General features: G+C 44.7%; 1 protein-coding gene across 12 annotated transcripts in view; it reads right to left on the bottom strand.

Annotated features, from left to right (window-relative positions):
• LOC110535264 (receptor-type tyrosine-protein phosphatase mu) overlaps window positions 1-17,298 on the bottom strand; it is a 304,962-nt gene that overhangs the window by 128,831 nt on the left and 158,833 nt on the right. For all 12 annotated transcript variants that reach the window (XM_036934853.2, XM_036934855.2, XM_036934858.2 and 9 more), the window contains exon 8: window positions 517-825. In XM_036934853.2, coding sequence (XP_036790748.2) covers window positions 517-825 — 309 coding nt within the window. The remainder of the gene's footprint in view (window positions 1-516; window positions 826-17,298) is intronic.

The raw sequence follows: 17,298 nt of genomic DNA, 5'->3' as shown, positions 1-17,298 counted from the left end.
GAGGGCGACGTAAGTGCTTTCAAATAACTACCTTATCTGGCACTTATTGAAACACGTGCCCTCATGCTTTCATGTTCTCTGTTAGGCCCCAATGATGGCCTTGAAAAGCTGAATGTATGACCTTTTGGCAGGGCAGAGTTGGGGTCAATTCTATTTCATTTAAAAAATATCTATACATTTAATATTTTATAAACAATACAAAACATACACATGCAAACGACAACATCATACAAAACAATGAAATCACACCTGCCAGACCCACTATCGCACACACTCATCTCCAGTGACCGCATTACTTTCCACTACATGGCCCGAAACTGCACTTTCTTGTTTCTCTCCATAGCCAAAACACTTTCACTATTTAAATAACAAATCATTTGATTTTTCCATTGGGTTAATGACGGCAGTTTAATTGATTTCCAAGATGCGTGATGATATGAGAATTGTCCAGCCCATCGGGTATTTCACTACTATCCAATTAATGTGCTATTCTAGAACAGAACCTCGTCCACTTACCATCTTCGTCAGTCAGCACGTCCACGTCCATGCTCTCCTTGATGCCTTCGGGGTTCCTCAGCACCAGTTTGACGCTGACGTTGGTGTAGGGTGACAGGTTCCGGATGGTGTGCTGCGGCGCCAGGCTCAAGGTGTCGTAGCACACCTCCTCGCGGGTCTCCTCCTTGTCGTCTGCCTGGTAGCGGTACTCGACAGTCAGATTGTAACTGTGGCAACGGGTCACGTTGTAGCCGAAGGGCTCCCAGCGCAATGTGATCTGCTTGGACTTGATGTCCACCACCTCCAGTCTTTGGGGGCCATGCATGGGGTCTGTAGCGAGGGGGACAAGTGAGGGGGGAGAAAATGTGTCTATCATAAAGATAACATTAACACTAATGTATAAAAGCATTGATATCATTTCATATATTCAAAGATTGTCCAAAAATATGTTTTTCCTTTCTCTTCAATATAGCTTTTTGATATCAACAGGCAAAGAATGTTGGCAAGCATCAAAAACTAAATCCTGAGTCCTTCAAACAGTTGCAACATCCCAATCCCCCTACCGAGCCATATATTTCCCCTGCTGTGGCTCTGTGTAAACCACTTTGCCTCCTGGGTCTGACTTGGAACAGTAATGGGACTAGGGCTGATCCTTGAGATACCCTCACTGACTGGGAATAATAATGATCCCAAAGCTGATCTTTGTGGTACCCCCACTCTGACAGGTAATGGTAATGGTCCCAATACTGATCCTTGTGGTACCCCCACTCTGACAGGGAATGGTAATGGTCCTGAAGGTGTTAAACCAAGGCCTCATACCTTTTATAAGGGTCAATAAATTGTGTTATGATAAACTAAGGTCTCCTCTTAGGAGACCTCTGTGTGTGTGTTAACACCTGTTTTGAGGGTTGTGCCCGATTGTGACGATTAATTAGGGCCGATTTCAAGTTTTCATAATCGGAAATCTGTATTTTTGGACACCGATTTGGCTGTTTTTTTTTGTATTTTTTTTACACCTTTATTTAATCTTTATTTAACTAGGCTAGTCAGTTAAGAACACATTCTTATTTTCAATGATGGCCTAGGAACGGTGGGTTAACTGCTTTGTTCAGGGGCAGGACGACAAATTTTTACCTTGTCAGCTCGGGGGATTCAATCTTGCAACCTTACAGTTAACTAGTCCAACGCTCCTACCACCTGATTACATTGCACTCCACGAGGAGTCTGCCTGTTACGCGAATGCAGTAAGCCAAGGTAAGTTGCTAGGTAGCATTAAACTTATCTTATAAAAAACAATCAATCAATCAGTCATAATCACTAGTTAACTACACATGGTTGTTGATATTACTAGTTTATCTAGCATGTCCTGCGTTGCATATAATTGATGTGGTGCGTATCGTTGCTCCAATGTGTACCTAACCATAAACATCAATGCCTTTCTTAAAATCAATACACAGAAGTATATATTTTTAAACCTGCATATTTAGCTAAAATAAATCCAAGTTAGCAGGCAATATTAACCAGGTGAAATTGTGTCACTCCTCTTGCGTTCATTGCACGCAGAGTCAGTGTATATGCAACAGTTTGGGCCGCCTAATTTGCCAGAATTTTACGTAATTATGAAATAACATTGAAGGTTGTGCAATGTAACAGGAATATTTAGAGTTATGGATGCCACCTGTTAGATAAAATACGGAACGGTTCCGTATTTCACTGAAAGAATAAACATCTTGTTTTCGAGATGATAGTTTCCGGATTCGACCATATTAATGACCTAAGGCTCGTATTTCTGTGTGTTATCATGTTATAACTAAGTCTATGATTTGATAGAGCAGTCTAACTGAGCGATGGTAGGCAGCAGCTGGCTCGTAAGCATTCATTCAAACAGCACTTTTGTGTGTTTGCCAGCAGCTATTTATGACTTCAAGCCTATCAACTCCCGAGATTAGGCTGGTGTAACCGATGTAAAATGGCTAGCTAGCTAATGGCGTTTCAAACATCACTCGCTCTGAGACATTGGAGTTGTTGTTCCCCTTGCTCTGCATGGGTAATGCTGCTTCGAGGGTGGCTGTTGTTATGTTCCTGGTTCGAGCCCAGGTAGGGGCGAGGAGAGGGACGGAAGCTATACTGTTACACTGGCAAAACTAAAGTGCCTATAAGAACATCCAAAAGTCAAAGGTATATGAAATACAAATGGCATAGAGAAGAATAGTCCTATAATAATAACTACAACCTAAAACTTCTTACCTGGGAATATTGAAGACTCCTGTTAAAAGGAACCACCAGCTTTCATATGTTCTCATGTTCTGAGCAACGATTTTAAACGTTAGCTTTCTTACATGGCACATATTGCACTTTTACTTTCTTCTCCAACACTTTGTTTTTGCATTATTGAAACCAAATTGAACATGTTTCATTATTTGAGGCTAAATTGATTTATTGATGTATTAAATTAAGTTAAAATAAGTGTTCACTCAGTATTGTTGTAATTGTCATTATTACAAATAAAAATAAAAAAAATTAAAAAAAATATTATATATATATATATATATATATGTATATTATTATTATTTTTAATTGGCCGATTAATCGGTATCGCCGTTGAAAAATCAATTGGTCGACCTCTACTCTGTACAAACTTCTGCCTACAATTGTATTACTAAAGGAACATTTTAAAACTTAAACAAAGAGTCTGTGTTTCCTTTCTACTACTAATATATACGTTATATTATCGAAATTAAAACAAGGGGGGCACAGAGCACATTTCAATTAGTATCGTAATAAAGCTCTTGTGAAGGCGTTTAACAGTCAGAAATCAGATTCTGACACGCCAGTCACTCGCACTCCTTACATTTATGACATTAAAATCACTCAAAATCAGAACATTTCCACACTTCCAGAAATGTCTCCAGAAGTCATCAACTTGTAAATCTAGCTGAATCGAACAGTGCAGCCAACTACTGTACAAGCATCACAGAGATAAATCAGACAAAATAGATGGATTAAAGGATATCTAAATGCTTAGACTCACTTTTACAGTATCAAATTAAACTGTATTGGTTGCATACACATACTTAGCAGAAGTTATTGCGGTTGTAGTGAAATGTTTATATTCCTAGCTCCAACAGTTCAGTAACATCTAACCATACATGTGACTATAAAAAACTATACTAATGGAATTAAGAAATGTTTGAATATTAGTACGGAATATACATGTATGTATATGAAGGGATGTATAACCACCATCGATAAGAGACATTACTGTGCAGCCGTATTCATCGACCTGGCCAAGGCTTTCGACTCTGTCAATCACCACATCCTCATCGGCCGACTCGATAGCCTTGATTTCTCAAATGATTGCCTCGCCTGGTTCACCAACTACGTCTCTGATAGAGTTCAGTGTGTCAAATCGGAGGGCCTGTTGTCCGGGCCTCTGGCAGTCTCTATGGGGGTGCTACAGGGTTCAATTATTGGACCGACTCTCTTCTCTGTATACATCAATGATGTCGCTCTTGCTGCTGGTGAGTCTCTGATCCACCTCTACGCAGACGACACCATTCTGTATACTTCTGGCCCTTCTTTGGACACTGTGTTAACAACCCTCCAGACGAGCTTCAATGCCATACAGCTCTCCTTCCGTGGCCTCCAACTGCTCTTAAATACGAGTAAAATGAAATGCATTCTTTCAACCGATCACTGCCTGCACCTGCCCGCCCGTCCAGCATCACTACTTGGGACGGTTCTGACTTAGAACATGTGGACAACTACAAATACCTAGGTGTCTGGTTAGACTGTAAACTCTCCTTCCAGACCCATATCAAACATCTCCAATCCAAAGTTAAATCTAGAATTGGCTTCCTATTTCGCAACAAAGCATCCTTCACTCATGCTGCCAAACATACCTTTGTAAAACTGACCATCCTACTGATCCTCGACTTCGGGGCGATGACATCTAAAAAATAGCCTCCAATACCCTACTCAATAAATTGGATGCAGTCTATCACAGTGCCATCCATTTTGTCACCAAAGCCCCTTATACTACACACCACTGCAACCTGTACGCTCTCGTTGGCTGGCCCTGGCTTCATACTCGTTGCCAAACCCACTGGCTCCAGGTCATCTACAAGACCCTGCTAGGTAAAGTCCCCCCTTTTCTCAGCTCACTGGTCACCATAGCAGCACCCACCTGTAGCACGCGCTCCAGCAGGTATATCTCTCTGGTCACCCCCAAAACCAATTCCTACTTTGGCCGCCTCTCCTTCCAGTTCTCTGCTGCCAATGACTGGAACGAACTACAAAAATCTCTGAAACTGGAAACACTCCCTCACTAGCTTTAAGCACCAGCTGTCAAAGCAGCTCACAGATTACTGCACCTGTACATAGCCCATCTATAATTTAGCCCAAACAACTACCTCTCCCCCTACTGTATTTATTTATGTTGCTCCTTTGCACCCCATTATTTATATTTCTACTTTGCACATTCTTCCACTACAAATCTACCATTCCAGTGTTTTACTTGCTATATTGTATTTAATTCGCCATCATGGCCTTTTTTTTGCCTTTACCTCCCATCTCACCTCATTTGCTCACATTGTACATAGACTTATTGTATTATTGACTGTATGTTTGTTTTACTCCATGTGTAACTCTGTGTTGTTGTATGTGTCGAACTGCTTTGCTTTATCTTGGCCAGGTCCCAATTGTAAATGAGAACTTGCCTACCTGGTTAAATAAAGGTTAAATAAAAAATAAAAAATAGACATTATGGACAGTATGGATAGAATAGTATAAGTACAGCAATAGTTAAATAGGCTAGGCCTTGACTAGAATACAGTAAATACATATGAAGTGTGTAAAACAGTATGCAAACATTAAAATGACCAGTGTTCCATGACTATGTACATAGGGCAGCAGTCTCTAAGGTGCAGGGTTGAGTACCGAGTGGCAGCCAGCTAGTGACTAAAGTGACTAAAGTTCAGGGCAGAGTACTGGGCGGAGGCGGACTTGTGGTGACTATTTAACAGTCTGATGGCCTTGAGATAAACAGTTTCTATCAGCCTCTCGGTCCCAGCTTTGATGCACCTTGCCTTCTAGATGGTAGCAGGGCGAACAGGCCGTGGCTCAGGTGGCTGAGTTCCTTGATGATCTTCCTGGCCTTCCTGTGACACCTGGGGCTGTAGATGTGCGGGAGGGCAGGCAGTGTGCTCCCGGTGATGCGATGGGCAGACTGCGCCACCCTCTGGAGAGCCTTGCGGTTGCGGGCGATGTAGTTGCTGTACCAGGCGGTGATACAGCCCCACAGGATGTTCTCAATGGTGCATCTGTAGACGTTTGTGAGGGGTCTTCGGGGCAAAGCCTAATTTCTTCAGGTTGAAGAGGCGCTGTTGCACCTTCGTCACCACACTGTCTGTGTAGACGGACAATTTCAAAATGTCAGTGAGGTGTAGGCTGAGGAACTTGAAGCTTTTAACTTCTCCACTGCAGCCCTGTCAATGTGAATGGGTCTGTGTTCCCTCTGCGGACTCCTGAAGTCCACGATCAGCTCCTGAGTTTTGTTGACCCTCACCTCTGCCAGGGTCTCGTCGTTGTTTGTAGTCAGGCCTACCACCATTGTGTTGTCTGTAAAAGTTGATGATTGAGTTGGACATTTGCATGGGTGAACATCGGTGAACAGGGAGTACAGGGGGGGGGGGGGGGCCTGAGCACGCACCATTGTGTTGAGGATCAAAGAAGTGGAGATGTTGTTGCCTAGCTTCACCACCTGGTGGTGGCCCGTCAGGAAGTCCAGGACAAAGTTGCACAGGGCAGGGTTCAGACCCAGGGCCCAGAGCTTAGAGGGTACTATGGTCTCGAAGGCTGAGCTCTAGTCAAGGAACAGCATAGGTATTCCTCTTGTCCAGATGGGACAGGGCAGTGTGCAGTACGATGGTGATTGTGTCATTCGTGGATCTATTGGGGCGGGATGCAAACTGCTTAACTATTTTTTAGCTTAACACAAAATGAAAAATAACAAATAATTCAACAGCGGTAGTAAAATAACAAGCAAGGTTATATACAGGGGGTACCGGTACAGAGTCAATGTGCAGGCGCACCGGTTAGTCTAGGTAAGATGTACATGTAGGTAGAGTTAAAGTGACTATGCATAGATTATAAACAGAGAGCAGCAGCAGCGTAAAAGAGGGGTCTGGGTAGGCCTTTGATAAGCTGTTCAGGAGTCTTATGGCTTGAGGGTAGAAGCTGTTAAGAAGCCTTTTGAACCTAGACTTGGCGCTCCGTTACTGCTTGCCGTGCGGTAGCAGAGAGAACAGTCTATGACTAGGGTGCCATTTAGGTGTGCCAATTCACCTAAACAAAAAGGAGGGTAAAAGGAGGATCAGTGGATTATTTTCCAAGAATACAGACATAAGCTAGCAGAGAACCTCTATTAATTTTCTTAAACACAGGGTGCTGTGTTGTAGAAAAGTGTGACGGTGATATACTGTAAGAGGAATGTGAGATCCCTGTGCTATAAGGATAAAGAGGACTATGGCTGGCCTGGGAAAAGCTTTACCACAAAGGCTAAGTCTCTCTCTCAGAGAGAGAGAACAAGTTAGTGGAATTAGAGTATGATAGCTAAGGAGACAGAGAATTCTGGCATTTGATTGCAAATATGAAGACTTAGTCAAAAAAGAGGACACACAGAAGCTGCTGTTTAAAACACTCATCTCCGGATTACATCTTCAAACTAAGGGTAACCATGGCCTCCGTGACAGAGGGAGAAGCGTCCATCCATGGATACGGGTAAGAGAGTCTAGCTAGCTACATTTTCAGATGTTACACGTTTTTAATTTTGTCAAAGTTGTTTGAATTTCAAGTTAAAGTGCACTGTTAGCTAGCTAGCTAACATTACCTGTATGATGTGTGTAGTAATATTATTGATATCTCAGAGCCATTTGCATTGCTAGTTATAGCCTAATGTCAGCTAGCTAACATTGAACCTGGTTGGTTAGCTAACTGAACATTTACGAACACACCCGTAGTATAAGCCAGCCTTTACTCTTTAAATCTTTAAAGAGATGGGTGGGGCTAAAGCTTAAGAGGGTGTGAACGATGCTGAATGGGTGTAGACAAAGGGCTCTTCAGTTGGCACCAAAACATTCAAGGGCCATTTTCTCAAACGTGAAGTTACAAGTGTATAAACTTTCAAAGCAGAATTACTTTCCTATTGTTCCTCAACTGTGGTGTATGATATACAATTTTCTAGCTCTGAGTCTCCACTGATGCTGCGAAACATTAAACCGTCAGTCGGAGGAGGGAAGAGTACAATGGAAATTGGATCTCGCTGCAGACGAGTGCTTACTATTTTCTTTCTGTTTTGATTGCGCATAGAAAGCACAATGTGGAATACTTGAAAGCATACTTGGAGCACTTTGGTAAAATACCCTTGAAAAGCGTGAGAGCAAAAATAAAATTGGGTATGTTTAATTTCAAAAGGACGTCTTGTTCCATTTCGCATAATAATGAATAAGATAAAGACTAACAGTGGTGGTGACAGAGGAACAACAGTAGGATCAATCAGAAAACAGAACAGGATAAAACCATTCTGTCTCCACGGCCCACGAGATGTGACAGGCTGTGAGTGAGTGGCAGAGGAGAATAAAAGGAGAAGAGCTGTAATTGAGTGACTGAGGGGTGGAGGGAGGGAGAATATCTTCACAGGAGATCAGGAGGGCTATGGCATTTTCAGAAGCAAACATAATAATGTACAGTTCATGCCATATCCATAACCGTAAAGATAAATCTTACTCAAATAGAGGGAGAGAGGGCAAGGAGAAAGTGTGAGTGAGAGAGAGAGACCAAGCAATGGGGGGGAGAAAGAGAGAGAGAAGAAAGAGCCAAGAAAAAGAAGAGCAGACAGAGTAGATACAAAGAATAAGAGAAAGCGATAAACTCAGAGATTGAGAAATAGCTAAGAAAGAGACAGATTGACAAAACGGAGTGGGAGATGGACAGATAGTTGAGAGGGAGAAAAAGAGGGCAAGGCCTCTTACCCCCTAACATAAATCAATAACTCCAGCAGACCAGATACCTGGGAATGCATTACTAGTCAACGAGAGCTGTGTACACTACACTTATGTCCAGACCACAGCAACAAATTAGCCCCTTCACAATTCCCAGAGCATCGAACAGAAGGCGGGAAAACAAGAACACATGTTGACCTATAGGATGACCCCTGACCAGGAGAAGAAAGAGAGAACGATAGACCCAAGACAGACAGTGAACACAGAGGGCGAGCGAGAGAGACAGAAGCTGCGTTTGAATATGTATACTACATGCTATTAGTTCATTTTTAGTATACTGTAATCGAATTGTATCCTTTCAGTTGAGCGTACTAGCTCTTCGCCTGTCTACCGGAAGTTGATGCTGTGGCTATGCAACCTCTTGCTAGCCATACAAATTACTAGCTAGACATTTTACAACTTCGGGTATATTCTTAAATTCAATCTGGATTGCCAGAGTGCTCAGAGTGCGCTGAGAGCTTCGTAAATTCAGAGTGTTGTCAGATTGTCCGTTTGTAAATTCGGAGTGTTTCGCTTTCGGAGCACGCACTGGACACTCGGGCTGAGGTGATTCGAGCATTCTGACCTTACAACGGCAGTCAAGCTCCCAAGCTAACGTTGGCTAGCTACTTCCTGATACAAATGACAGAATACCTCACTCTGACCATTTTACTCACCCTAGAGCTGGTTAGGATGTTTTCATGTTATCCAGAGTGCTGGTGACTAACTGTGCTGCTGGCAACAATTTAATTAGACTTTTATGCCCAGCGTTTACTGACACGGTCATATTCAACGGGTGTTGAGTGCTCGTAAATTCAGTTATTCTGCGCTCTGGTACACTCAGACAAGAGTGTACCAGAGACAAATTACTCCAATACCTCTGAAATTGGAGTAATGTTAGATAGCCAGAGCGAATTTATGAATGCACTCGAATGTCCATGGAGAACGCAGAACGACTATACCACTTAGCTAAGCTAAGAATGACGGGAATAATTAGTCAATATATATTGGGTAGTTAGTTAGATAGCATATAGTTAATATACTGGCAAGTTTGATGTATTAGTAGCCAACTAAGTTAAGCGTTAGCGAGCTGACATACCGGTACATACTGCTGTAATGATATGCGGTTCGTAAGGATAGCGTAGCTAATAAATTGTCAGCCAACATAACATGTAAGGTAACTTATTTGAAAAGTCATTACTTTATTACATTGCCCAACATTTTATTAACATTTGTCATAATTACTTAACTTATTTGGGACTGGGGGGCAGTATTGAGTAGCTTGGATAAAAAGTTGCCCAGAGTAAACTGCCTGCTACTCAGCCATAAAAGCTAGAATATGCATATAATTAGTAGATTTGGAAGGGACACGCTGAAGTTTCTATAACTGTTTGAATGATGTCTGTGATTATAACAGAACTCATATGGCAGGCGAAAACCTGAGAAAAAAATCCAACCAGGAAGTGGGAAATCAGAGGTTTGTAGTTTTTCAAGTCATTGCCTATTGAATATAAATAAATATACAGTGTCTATGGGGTCATATTGCACTTCTTAAGGCTTCCACTAGATGTCAACAGTCTTTAGAACCTTGTTTGAGGCTTCTATTGTGAGGTGTGGCGAATGAGAGCTGTTTGAGTAAGGGGTGTGCCAGAGTGGCATGACATGCACACACGTGAGAGCGACCTGCGTTCCATTGCATTTCTGAAGACAAAGGAATTCTCCGGTTGGAACATTATTGAAGATTTATGATAAAAACATCCTAAAGATTGATTCTATACATCGTTTGACATGTTTCTATGGACTGTAACGGAACTTTTTGACTTTTCGTCTGGACCTAGTGATCGCGCCTCATGAATTTGGATTACTGGGCTAAACGTGAGAAAACAAAGGAGGTATTTGGACATAAATGATGGACTTTATCGAACAAAACAAACATTTATTGTGGAGCTGGGATTCCTGGGAGTGCATTCTGATGAAGATAATCAAAGGTAAGTGAATGTTTATAATGCTATTTCTGAGTTCTGTTGACTACACAACATGGCGGATATCTGTATGGTTTGTTTTTGTGTCTGAGCGCTGCATGGTGTGCTTTTTCCGTAAAGTTCTTTAGAACTGACACAGCGGTTGCATTAAGGAGAAGTGGATCTAAAATTCCATGCATAACACTTGTATCTTTTAGCAATGTTCATAGTGAGTATTTTTGTAAATTGATGTGGCTCTCTGCAAAATCACCGGATGTTTTGGAACTACTGAACTTTATCGAACAAAACATACATGTATTGTGTAACATGAAGTCCTATGAGTATCATCTGATGAAGATCAAAGGTTAGTGATTAATTCTCTCTCTATTTCTGCTTTTTGGGACTCCTCTCTTTGGCTGGAAAAATGGCTGTTTTTCTGTGACTCTGTGCTGACCTAACATAATCGTTTGGTATGCTTTCGTCGTAAAGCCTTTTTGAAATCGGACACTGTGGCTGGATTTACAACAAGTTCATCTTTAAAATGGTGTAAAATACTTGTATGTTTGAGGAATTTAAATGATTGGATTTCTGTTGTTTTGAATTTGGCGCCCTGCAATTTCACTGGCTGTTGGCGAGGTGGGACGCTATCGTCCCACATATCCCAGAGAAGTTAAAGCAATGAATTTGTATCCCCTCTCGGACTTAGGCTGCATATTTTCCGCCATTTTCTTCAAATCTGAAAATGTGAAGCCACGCCCATTTTCTGAAGAATTGCATTATGGGCCCTAAAAGCACAGAAATATTGTCATTCGCTGGTATACTTCATATTTTGGCGAATTTAGTACGACATAAGGAAACTTTGGCATACTAACTATATCCATACTATGACCAATAAGGTTACGTTATTCTCAATTTAAGTCACAAATAGTGAGGTTAGTATGAGTATTCGAACACAGCTAGTATCTTTCTATTAAAACCCAGCAGAGAAAGGGCCTATAAGGACGCAGATGTTCAAATTCAAATATTACTTTATCGGAACAAAGTCTTGACGTGCGTTTCTCCTCTAGAGGCCATCTCCAGCATGTCGTGATGCACACACATGCCACACAAACACGTGTCATCTCAGCCAGACTGCGCACCCAATCAACTGACCTCCTTCCCTCCCTACACCTCCTCCCCCATTGCCCGATATTATCTCTTCAGTGTCCCTCTTCCCCTGAGAAGACGTTTGCCATTCAAACTTCACAAGCGCCTTCCTTTCACACAATGCACCCACCCAACAGTCTGGCTGGATACCTGGAATTCATTTTTAACACATTGATTTTCCCACTTCCAACCCCCCCTTCCCTCCATTTCTCCACCCCCCTTCCTCCCACTGCCTTGTAATTAATGGAGACACAGTCAAAAGACTTAACAACCTTATCGATTAACCACGCTGCAGAAAAAAAACTCCCACCAGACAAATCACGGTTTATTTACGCAGATAATCTGTTGCTGGATGTGTGTGTGTGTGTGTGTGTGGCTTATGAAGCAGAGGGACAGTAGAAAGTAGTACGGATGCTGCTATGCTGTTGATGGTGGGTAAACAAATAGCCCAGTGGCCAGACTGCATGCAGAGAGAGATAAGGAGGGCCAAAAATCTGAGATCAAAAATCACACACACATGTAAGCAAACCTGCAGACACATACACCTGCATTCAAAATATGCATGAAGCCACACCAATATATGAAAGCATGCACACGCATCGTCTGACCACTGCCGATAACGCTCTCTCGCTGTCTGTGTGTATTGAACTACAGGCTCTTTTCTTCAAGTCGCCTTTAATCGCAGTGAGAATGGTCCGGTTCAGTGTTATCAAGGCCGGACATAAAAGGATTACAGGTGATGAACACATCGCAGGGCCACAGTAAATCTTCTAGATACAGTGGAAGAAAAAAACCTGTGCTCGCTCAGAGAAAGAGAAATGCATCAATAGCTGGCGCAATTTCCACAAAACAACTGCTCCATCAAAGACCTGCTCCTTCAAAGACGCACCCCGTTAAAAGGAAACAAATCTCACACCGCCTCCTTGTCAAATGACATATACCCTTATGGTGCTCAGACACCAGGTCAAGGCCCTCCCTCCTCTCTATTTGTGGGGAGAACTACTGAGGCTGTGCTCGGTGTGTAAACAGTTGCTGGACTGCTAAACACACAGGGAATTAATGGCTGGCTGGGCAGAGAACTCGAATTAGCCGCCGTCTTCGGGAAGCGATACGCGTTTTGACACCATATATGCCAGAGAAACCTGAGGAAAAATAAGAAGGGGGGGAGGCTGAACGAGCGAGAGCAAGAGAGAAGAGAGGGGAGAGGGGTGGTAGTGGTGGGAAAGCATTGAAGCGCAAGCCACACAGTGGATATTAACCAGGAATGTTGTGTGTGTGGGGGGGGGGGGGGGGTTTCTTAAACATATACTAACTTGTATGTTTGAGAATGGCTGCAAGGTGTGTGTGAATAGCATGGGTGATTTAAAGACAGTATCTCTTTCCCACAGGACGCAGACAAAGGTTGTTAACACGAAGGGCCTTAACCGTCCTCTCCAATCACCAGATACAATAGCCAAATAAATAGCTTAGAGAGCCAGAGCTCGACGAGCCCTCTCATACACCTCAGTCATAGAATCACACAAAATGGCGGGTCAGGGGCCAAGGTTTCTCTTTGAAGGAGAAGATGGATGAAGCCTATTACCCTGGCCTTAAGCTTCCAGGTAGGGATATATTTGAATGGCAAGCCTGTCATATATCCCAGAGATGGAAGATCCGAAGAAGAGGGAGAGAAAAGGAGGAGGGGAGGACGGTCATTTGCATTCCCCTTGCCTGCCAAACTGGGAGGGGAGGACACCACGTAAAGGCTTGGCAATGGGGCTCAAGACAGATTGTGACAAGACACCAATAACTAAGAGATAGGTGTATGTCTGTCTGTCTGTCTGTCTGTCTGTCTGTCTGTCTGTCTGTGTGTGTGGCAGGGCTTGCCGACCAATACCGTCACACCAGTTGCTATGGGAATTAGCCTCAGAGATTCATATTTTGCATCAGCTTGGGTGTTTCAGTGGTCGAGCAACGATGCTGCCAGAGAATTGATATTCATCGTATTTTGGGGTCGGTAGGATCTTTGGCCTTACTCCCCACTCCTAACAGTATAATATATACACACACACACACAGTTTGTTTTGTTGACATTTAGATGTCAACTATTAACAGCTTTTTTTTCTTTCCCCTTCTCCTGCCCAGGCTTGACACTTGACATTTAAATATAGCGCTTCCCAATTATTAGCATGTCATTGCCCTATGCTAATAAGTCGCGGGCTAACCCCTGTTGTACAAGTAGATAACAATTAACCATGATGGGGCTAAAACCTGGCCACTGCCACAGTGCTACGAGGCGTGTCACAATTATTCCATTGAAAAACAACAACGCCTGAATAAAGTGTGTAAGCCAGAGAAAAATATCTGCAGTGTAGTTATAGCATGGTGTAGCTAGCATGGTGAAGCAGGCCTCTTGCCATGCACTAAGTGATCTGGGAAGGAGAATAAAGGTATTAGTCCCAGATGGGAGGGAACAAATTGTCTGTGGCAGCCACACTCCTACCCTGTCGGGGGGGGTGGGGGTGAGCGAGAGGGGCAAGCCGATTCCAGTGAGCAGGAGAGGCAGCCCATTCACCATGAATGCAGACTTCAAGCCTTGACTCAAATGACTTCCTCAATTCTTTGGGATTTTGGTATATGTGAACCGCCAAACACGTCAAATGTCAACAACTATCTGGTCGATAGATAGACTTAAAGCTATTCACATGGATTAACTGCAGTACTTTATTACCACTGGTGAGTAAACTTCTGTTTGTCTCCCCTCAGGAGGTCTTCATGGCTGTTCTGTTACAACACAGGGGGAAAATACCGACTGGGTTTGATTGACAGCGGTCTTCTTTTTCACACCCGCCGAGATGTATGACACACTGTCAGAGCACTGCACAGACACACCGACAGGCATTCTCACGGGTGCGTTTGAGCATTCCGGTGGCTTAACTCCAGCGCAGGCGAGCGGAGAAGGAAATGAGGAGACGTCATGGATTCTTCCCAAGGATACCAGAGGAACAGCTGCTATCACACTGTGTGTGTACGGAGTGCTTTTCAGCAGAAAAATGGGCTCAGAATCAAATCAGAGACAACAATAATAAACAATAAAACAAGTGTTCTGCTTGAAAGTGCGTTTCATGCTGGTGTCAGGAGCCCCTCCGAGTACCTCTGTCCTGATCCCGCTGTCACTCATCTCTATTACCACGCTGTTCACTTCACAGTAGCTCGCCGAGCCGACACGTGCACACACACGCACAGAAACTACACACGCGCACAGAAACTACACTAGTTTATTTATTTTTTTAAACCCTTGAAAAAGAGCGAGAGAGCTAGACAGAAGTAGAGAGAGAAGGATTCAACAATATAAACACAGCCATCTGGGTAATGGTACCAGGCATTCATCCTCATCAAAGCTTCAGAGTTGCTGGAAGCAGCCAATAATGACGGCTTTTTGACAACCGACAATCAAAACTAAATTACGCTCCCTGAACGCTTTTCCTGTATACTCCCTGCTCTCCTCCAATCGTCGTCCATTCATGGAGGCAGGAGGACACAGAGGCACATCTGCCACTAAAACCTCCAACCCCACTCTGTATGTACACCCCATGGTTTAGAGCCGCAATTGGTGGCTGTAATGAGGAGAGGAGTGTGTGTGTGTGTACTGCATAGCCTATGTGTCAATCATCCTTAGTGATGTCCGTGTCAACGCTACGTTGGTGGTGGGCGTCGGAGTGTGGCCGCAACACCTGCTGCTCCTTAAAAGCTACAGACTCTGAGAAGAGGGAGGGGAAGTTTACAATTAACCAGGGGTGTACTCATTACAGAAACAATTTAAGAAGCTAACAGAGCAAAACAAGAGTTTCTATTGGACAAATGCAGGTAGGTCCCTCCCCGTTTCGTTCCATTTGATTCCGCTTAAATGTTTTGCAACATAAATCGGCAGAATGAATACACCCAAGATGAACATGTTGTTGTGGAACACATCCTCTTCTTACATCTACCTACATCGTCCCACTAAAGCATGTCAGTGTAACGCAACTCCACTAATTATTAATGTCAGTACATGTCACATTAACAACATGTCGAAGAGAAATACATTCATTAAAATAGACAACTCAAACTACCATGGTGTATCAAACAATATCCGTGTACTAAAGATAAAACAACAGCTAAGATGGTGAAATAAATGTCTGCGTCAAAGGTAAAGCACACACCAGCTAGCAGCCGTTCCCTGTCTTTCTGAATGAAGTGCAGCGACCGCTGATATGATGACGGACTAACAATCCACATGTAGAGACTGATCGAGGGATGAAGGAATAGATGGATGGCGAAGCGTCCTCTCCACTCAACCACTCTCCCTCTCCTCTCCGCCTGACACGGCTCCGCAGAGCGAGACAGGACATGTTTCAAATCTGTTCTCATCAGTAAGAGGCCATGTTTCCTGTAAAGGTCACACCCCTGGACTGGCAGAGCAGTGTGTGTGTGTATGTGTGTGTGTAGGGGGCTTGCTGATGGTCTTAAGATCTAAGCAGCTCCAGAAATGACGGTGACAGCATACACACACACACTCCAGGGGGCGAACTCACTCCTACCAATCCTCCAAGGCAGAAAACCCCCAGCTTTCTCAATGGGCTGATGGTGATGGAAATGGATAGTGTGGCCAAGGACACACAGGCAACCACCAGGGTTACGGCTCTATTGTTGAACACAAATGTGTGGAGTCGCACGCACACACACACTTTGTTGTGTCTTCATGCTGGCCAGTGATTAATGGGTGTGCCATGTGGTGGAGAAATTGTCTGTGTGTTGGAGGGCAGTAGGGGGCCTGCTGGGAGGGAAAGGGTGGGGGGCAGTAGGGAGGCTGCTGAGAGGGAGAGGGTGGGGGGCATTAGGGGGCCTGCTGAGAGGGAGAGGGTGGGGGCAGTAGGGAGGCTTCTGAGAGGGAGAGGGTGGGGGGCATTAGGGGGCCTGCTGAGAGGGAGAGGGTGGGGGGCAGTAGGGGGCCTGCTAGGAGGGAGAGGGTGGGGGGCAGTAGGGGGCCTGCTGGGAAGGAGAGGGTGGGGGACAGTAGGGGGCCTGCTGGGAGGGAAAGGGTGGGGGGCAGTAGGGGGCCTGCTTGGAGGTAGAGGGTGGGGGACGGTAGGGGGCCTGCTGGGAGGGAAAGGGTGGGGGGCAGTAGGAGGCCTGCTTGGAGGGAGAGGGTGGGGGCAGTAGGGGGCCTGCTGGGAGGGAAAGGGTGGGGGGCAGTAGGGGGCCTGCTTGGAGGGAGAGGGTGGGGGAAGTAGGGGGCCTGCTGAGAGGGAGAGGGTGGGGGCAGTAGGGGGCCTGCTGAGAGGGAGAGGGTGAGGGGCAGTAGGGGGCCTGCAGAGAGGGAGAGGGTGGGGGGCAGTAGGGAGCCTGCTGAGAGGGAGTGGGTGGGGGGCAGTAGGGAGCCTGCTGAGAGGGAGAGGGTGGGGGGCAGTAGGGAGGCTTCTGGGAGGGAGAGGGTGGGGGCAGTAGGGGGCCTGCTGGGAGGGAGAGGGTGGGGGCAGTAGGGGGCCTGCTGGGAGGGAGAGGGTGGGGGGCAGTAGGGAGCATGCAGGGAGGCAGAGGGCCCCTGAGCCTAGGTCTTATCTGGTGCATCTGTGGCCAGGAGCTAGACGGCTCCTCAAAGACCTTGGCCCTGTTCTGGAGCCCCCTCGGGGAATCTT

This window comes from Oncorhynchus mykiss, chromosome 11, assembly GCF_057628025.1.
Source record: "Oncorhynchus mykiss isolate SJ-2025 chromosome 11, ASM5762802v1, whole genome shotgun sequence".
NCBI lineage: Eukaryota > Metazoa > Chordata > Actinopteri > Salmoniformes > Salmonidae > Oncorhynchus > Oncorhynchus mykiss.
The sequence above is the reverse complement of the archived record's forward strand: the minus strand, read 5'-3'. Positions and strand labels throughout refer to the sequence as shown.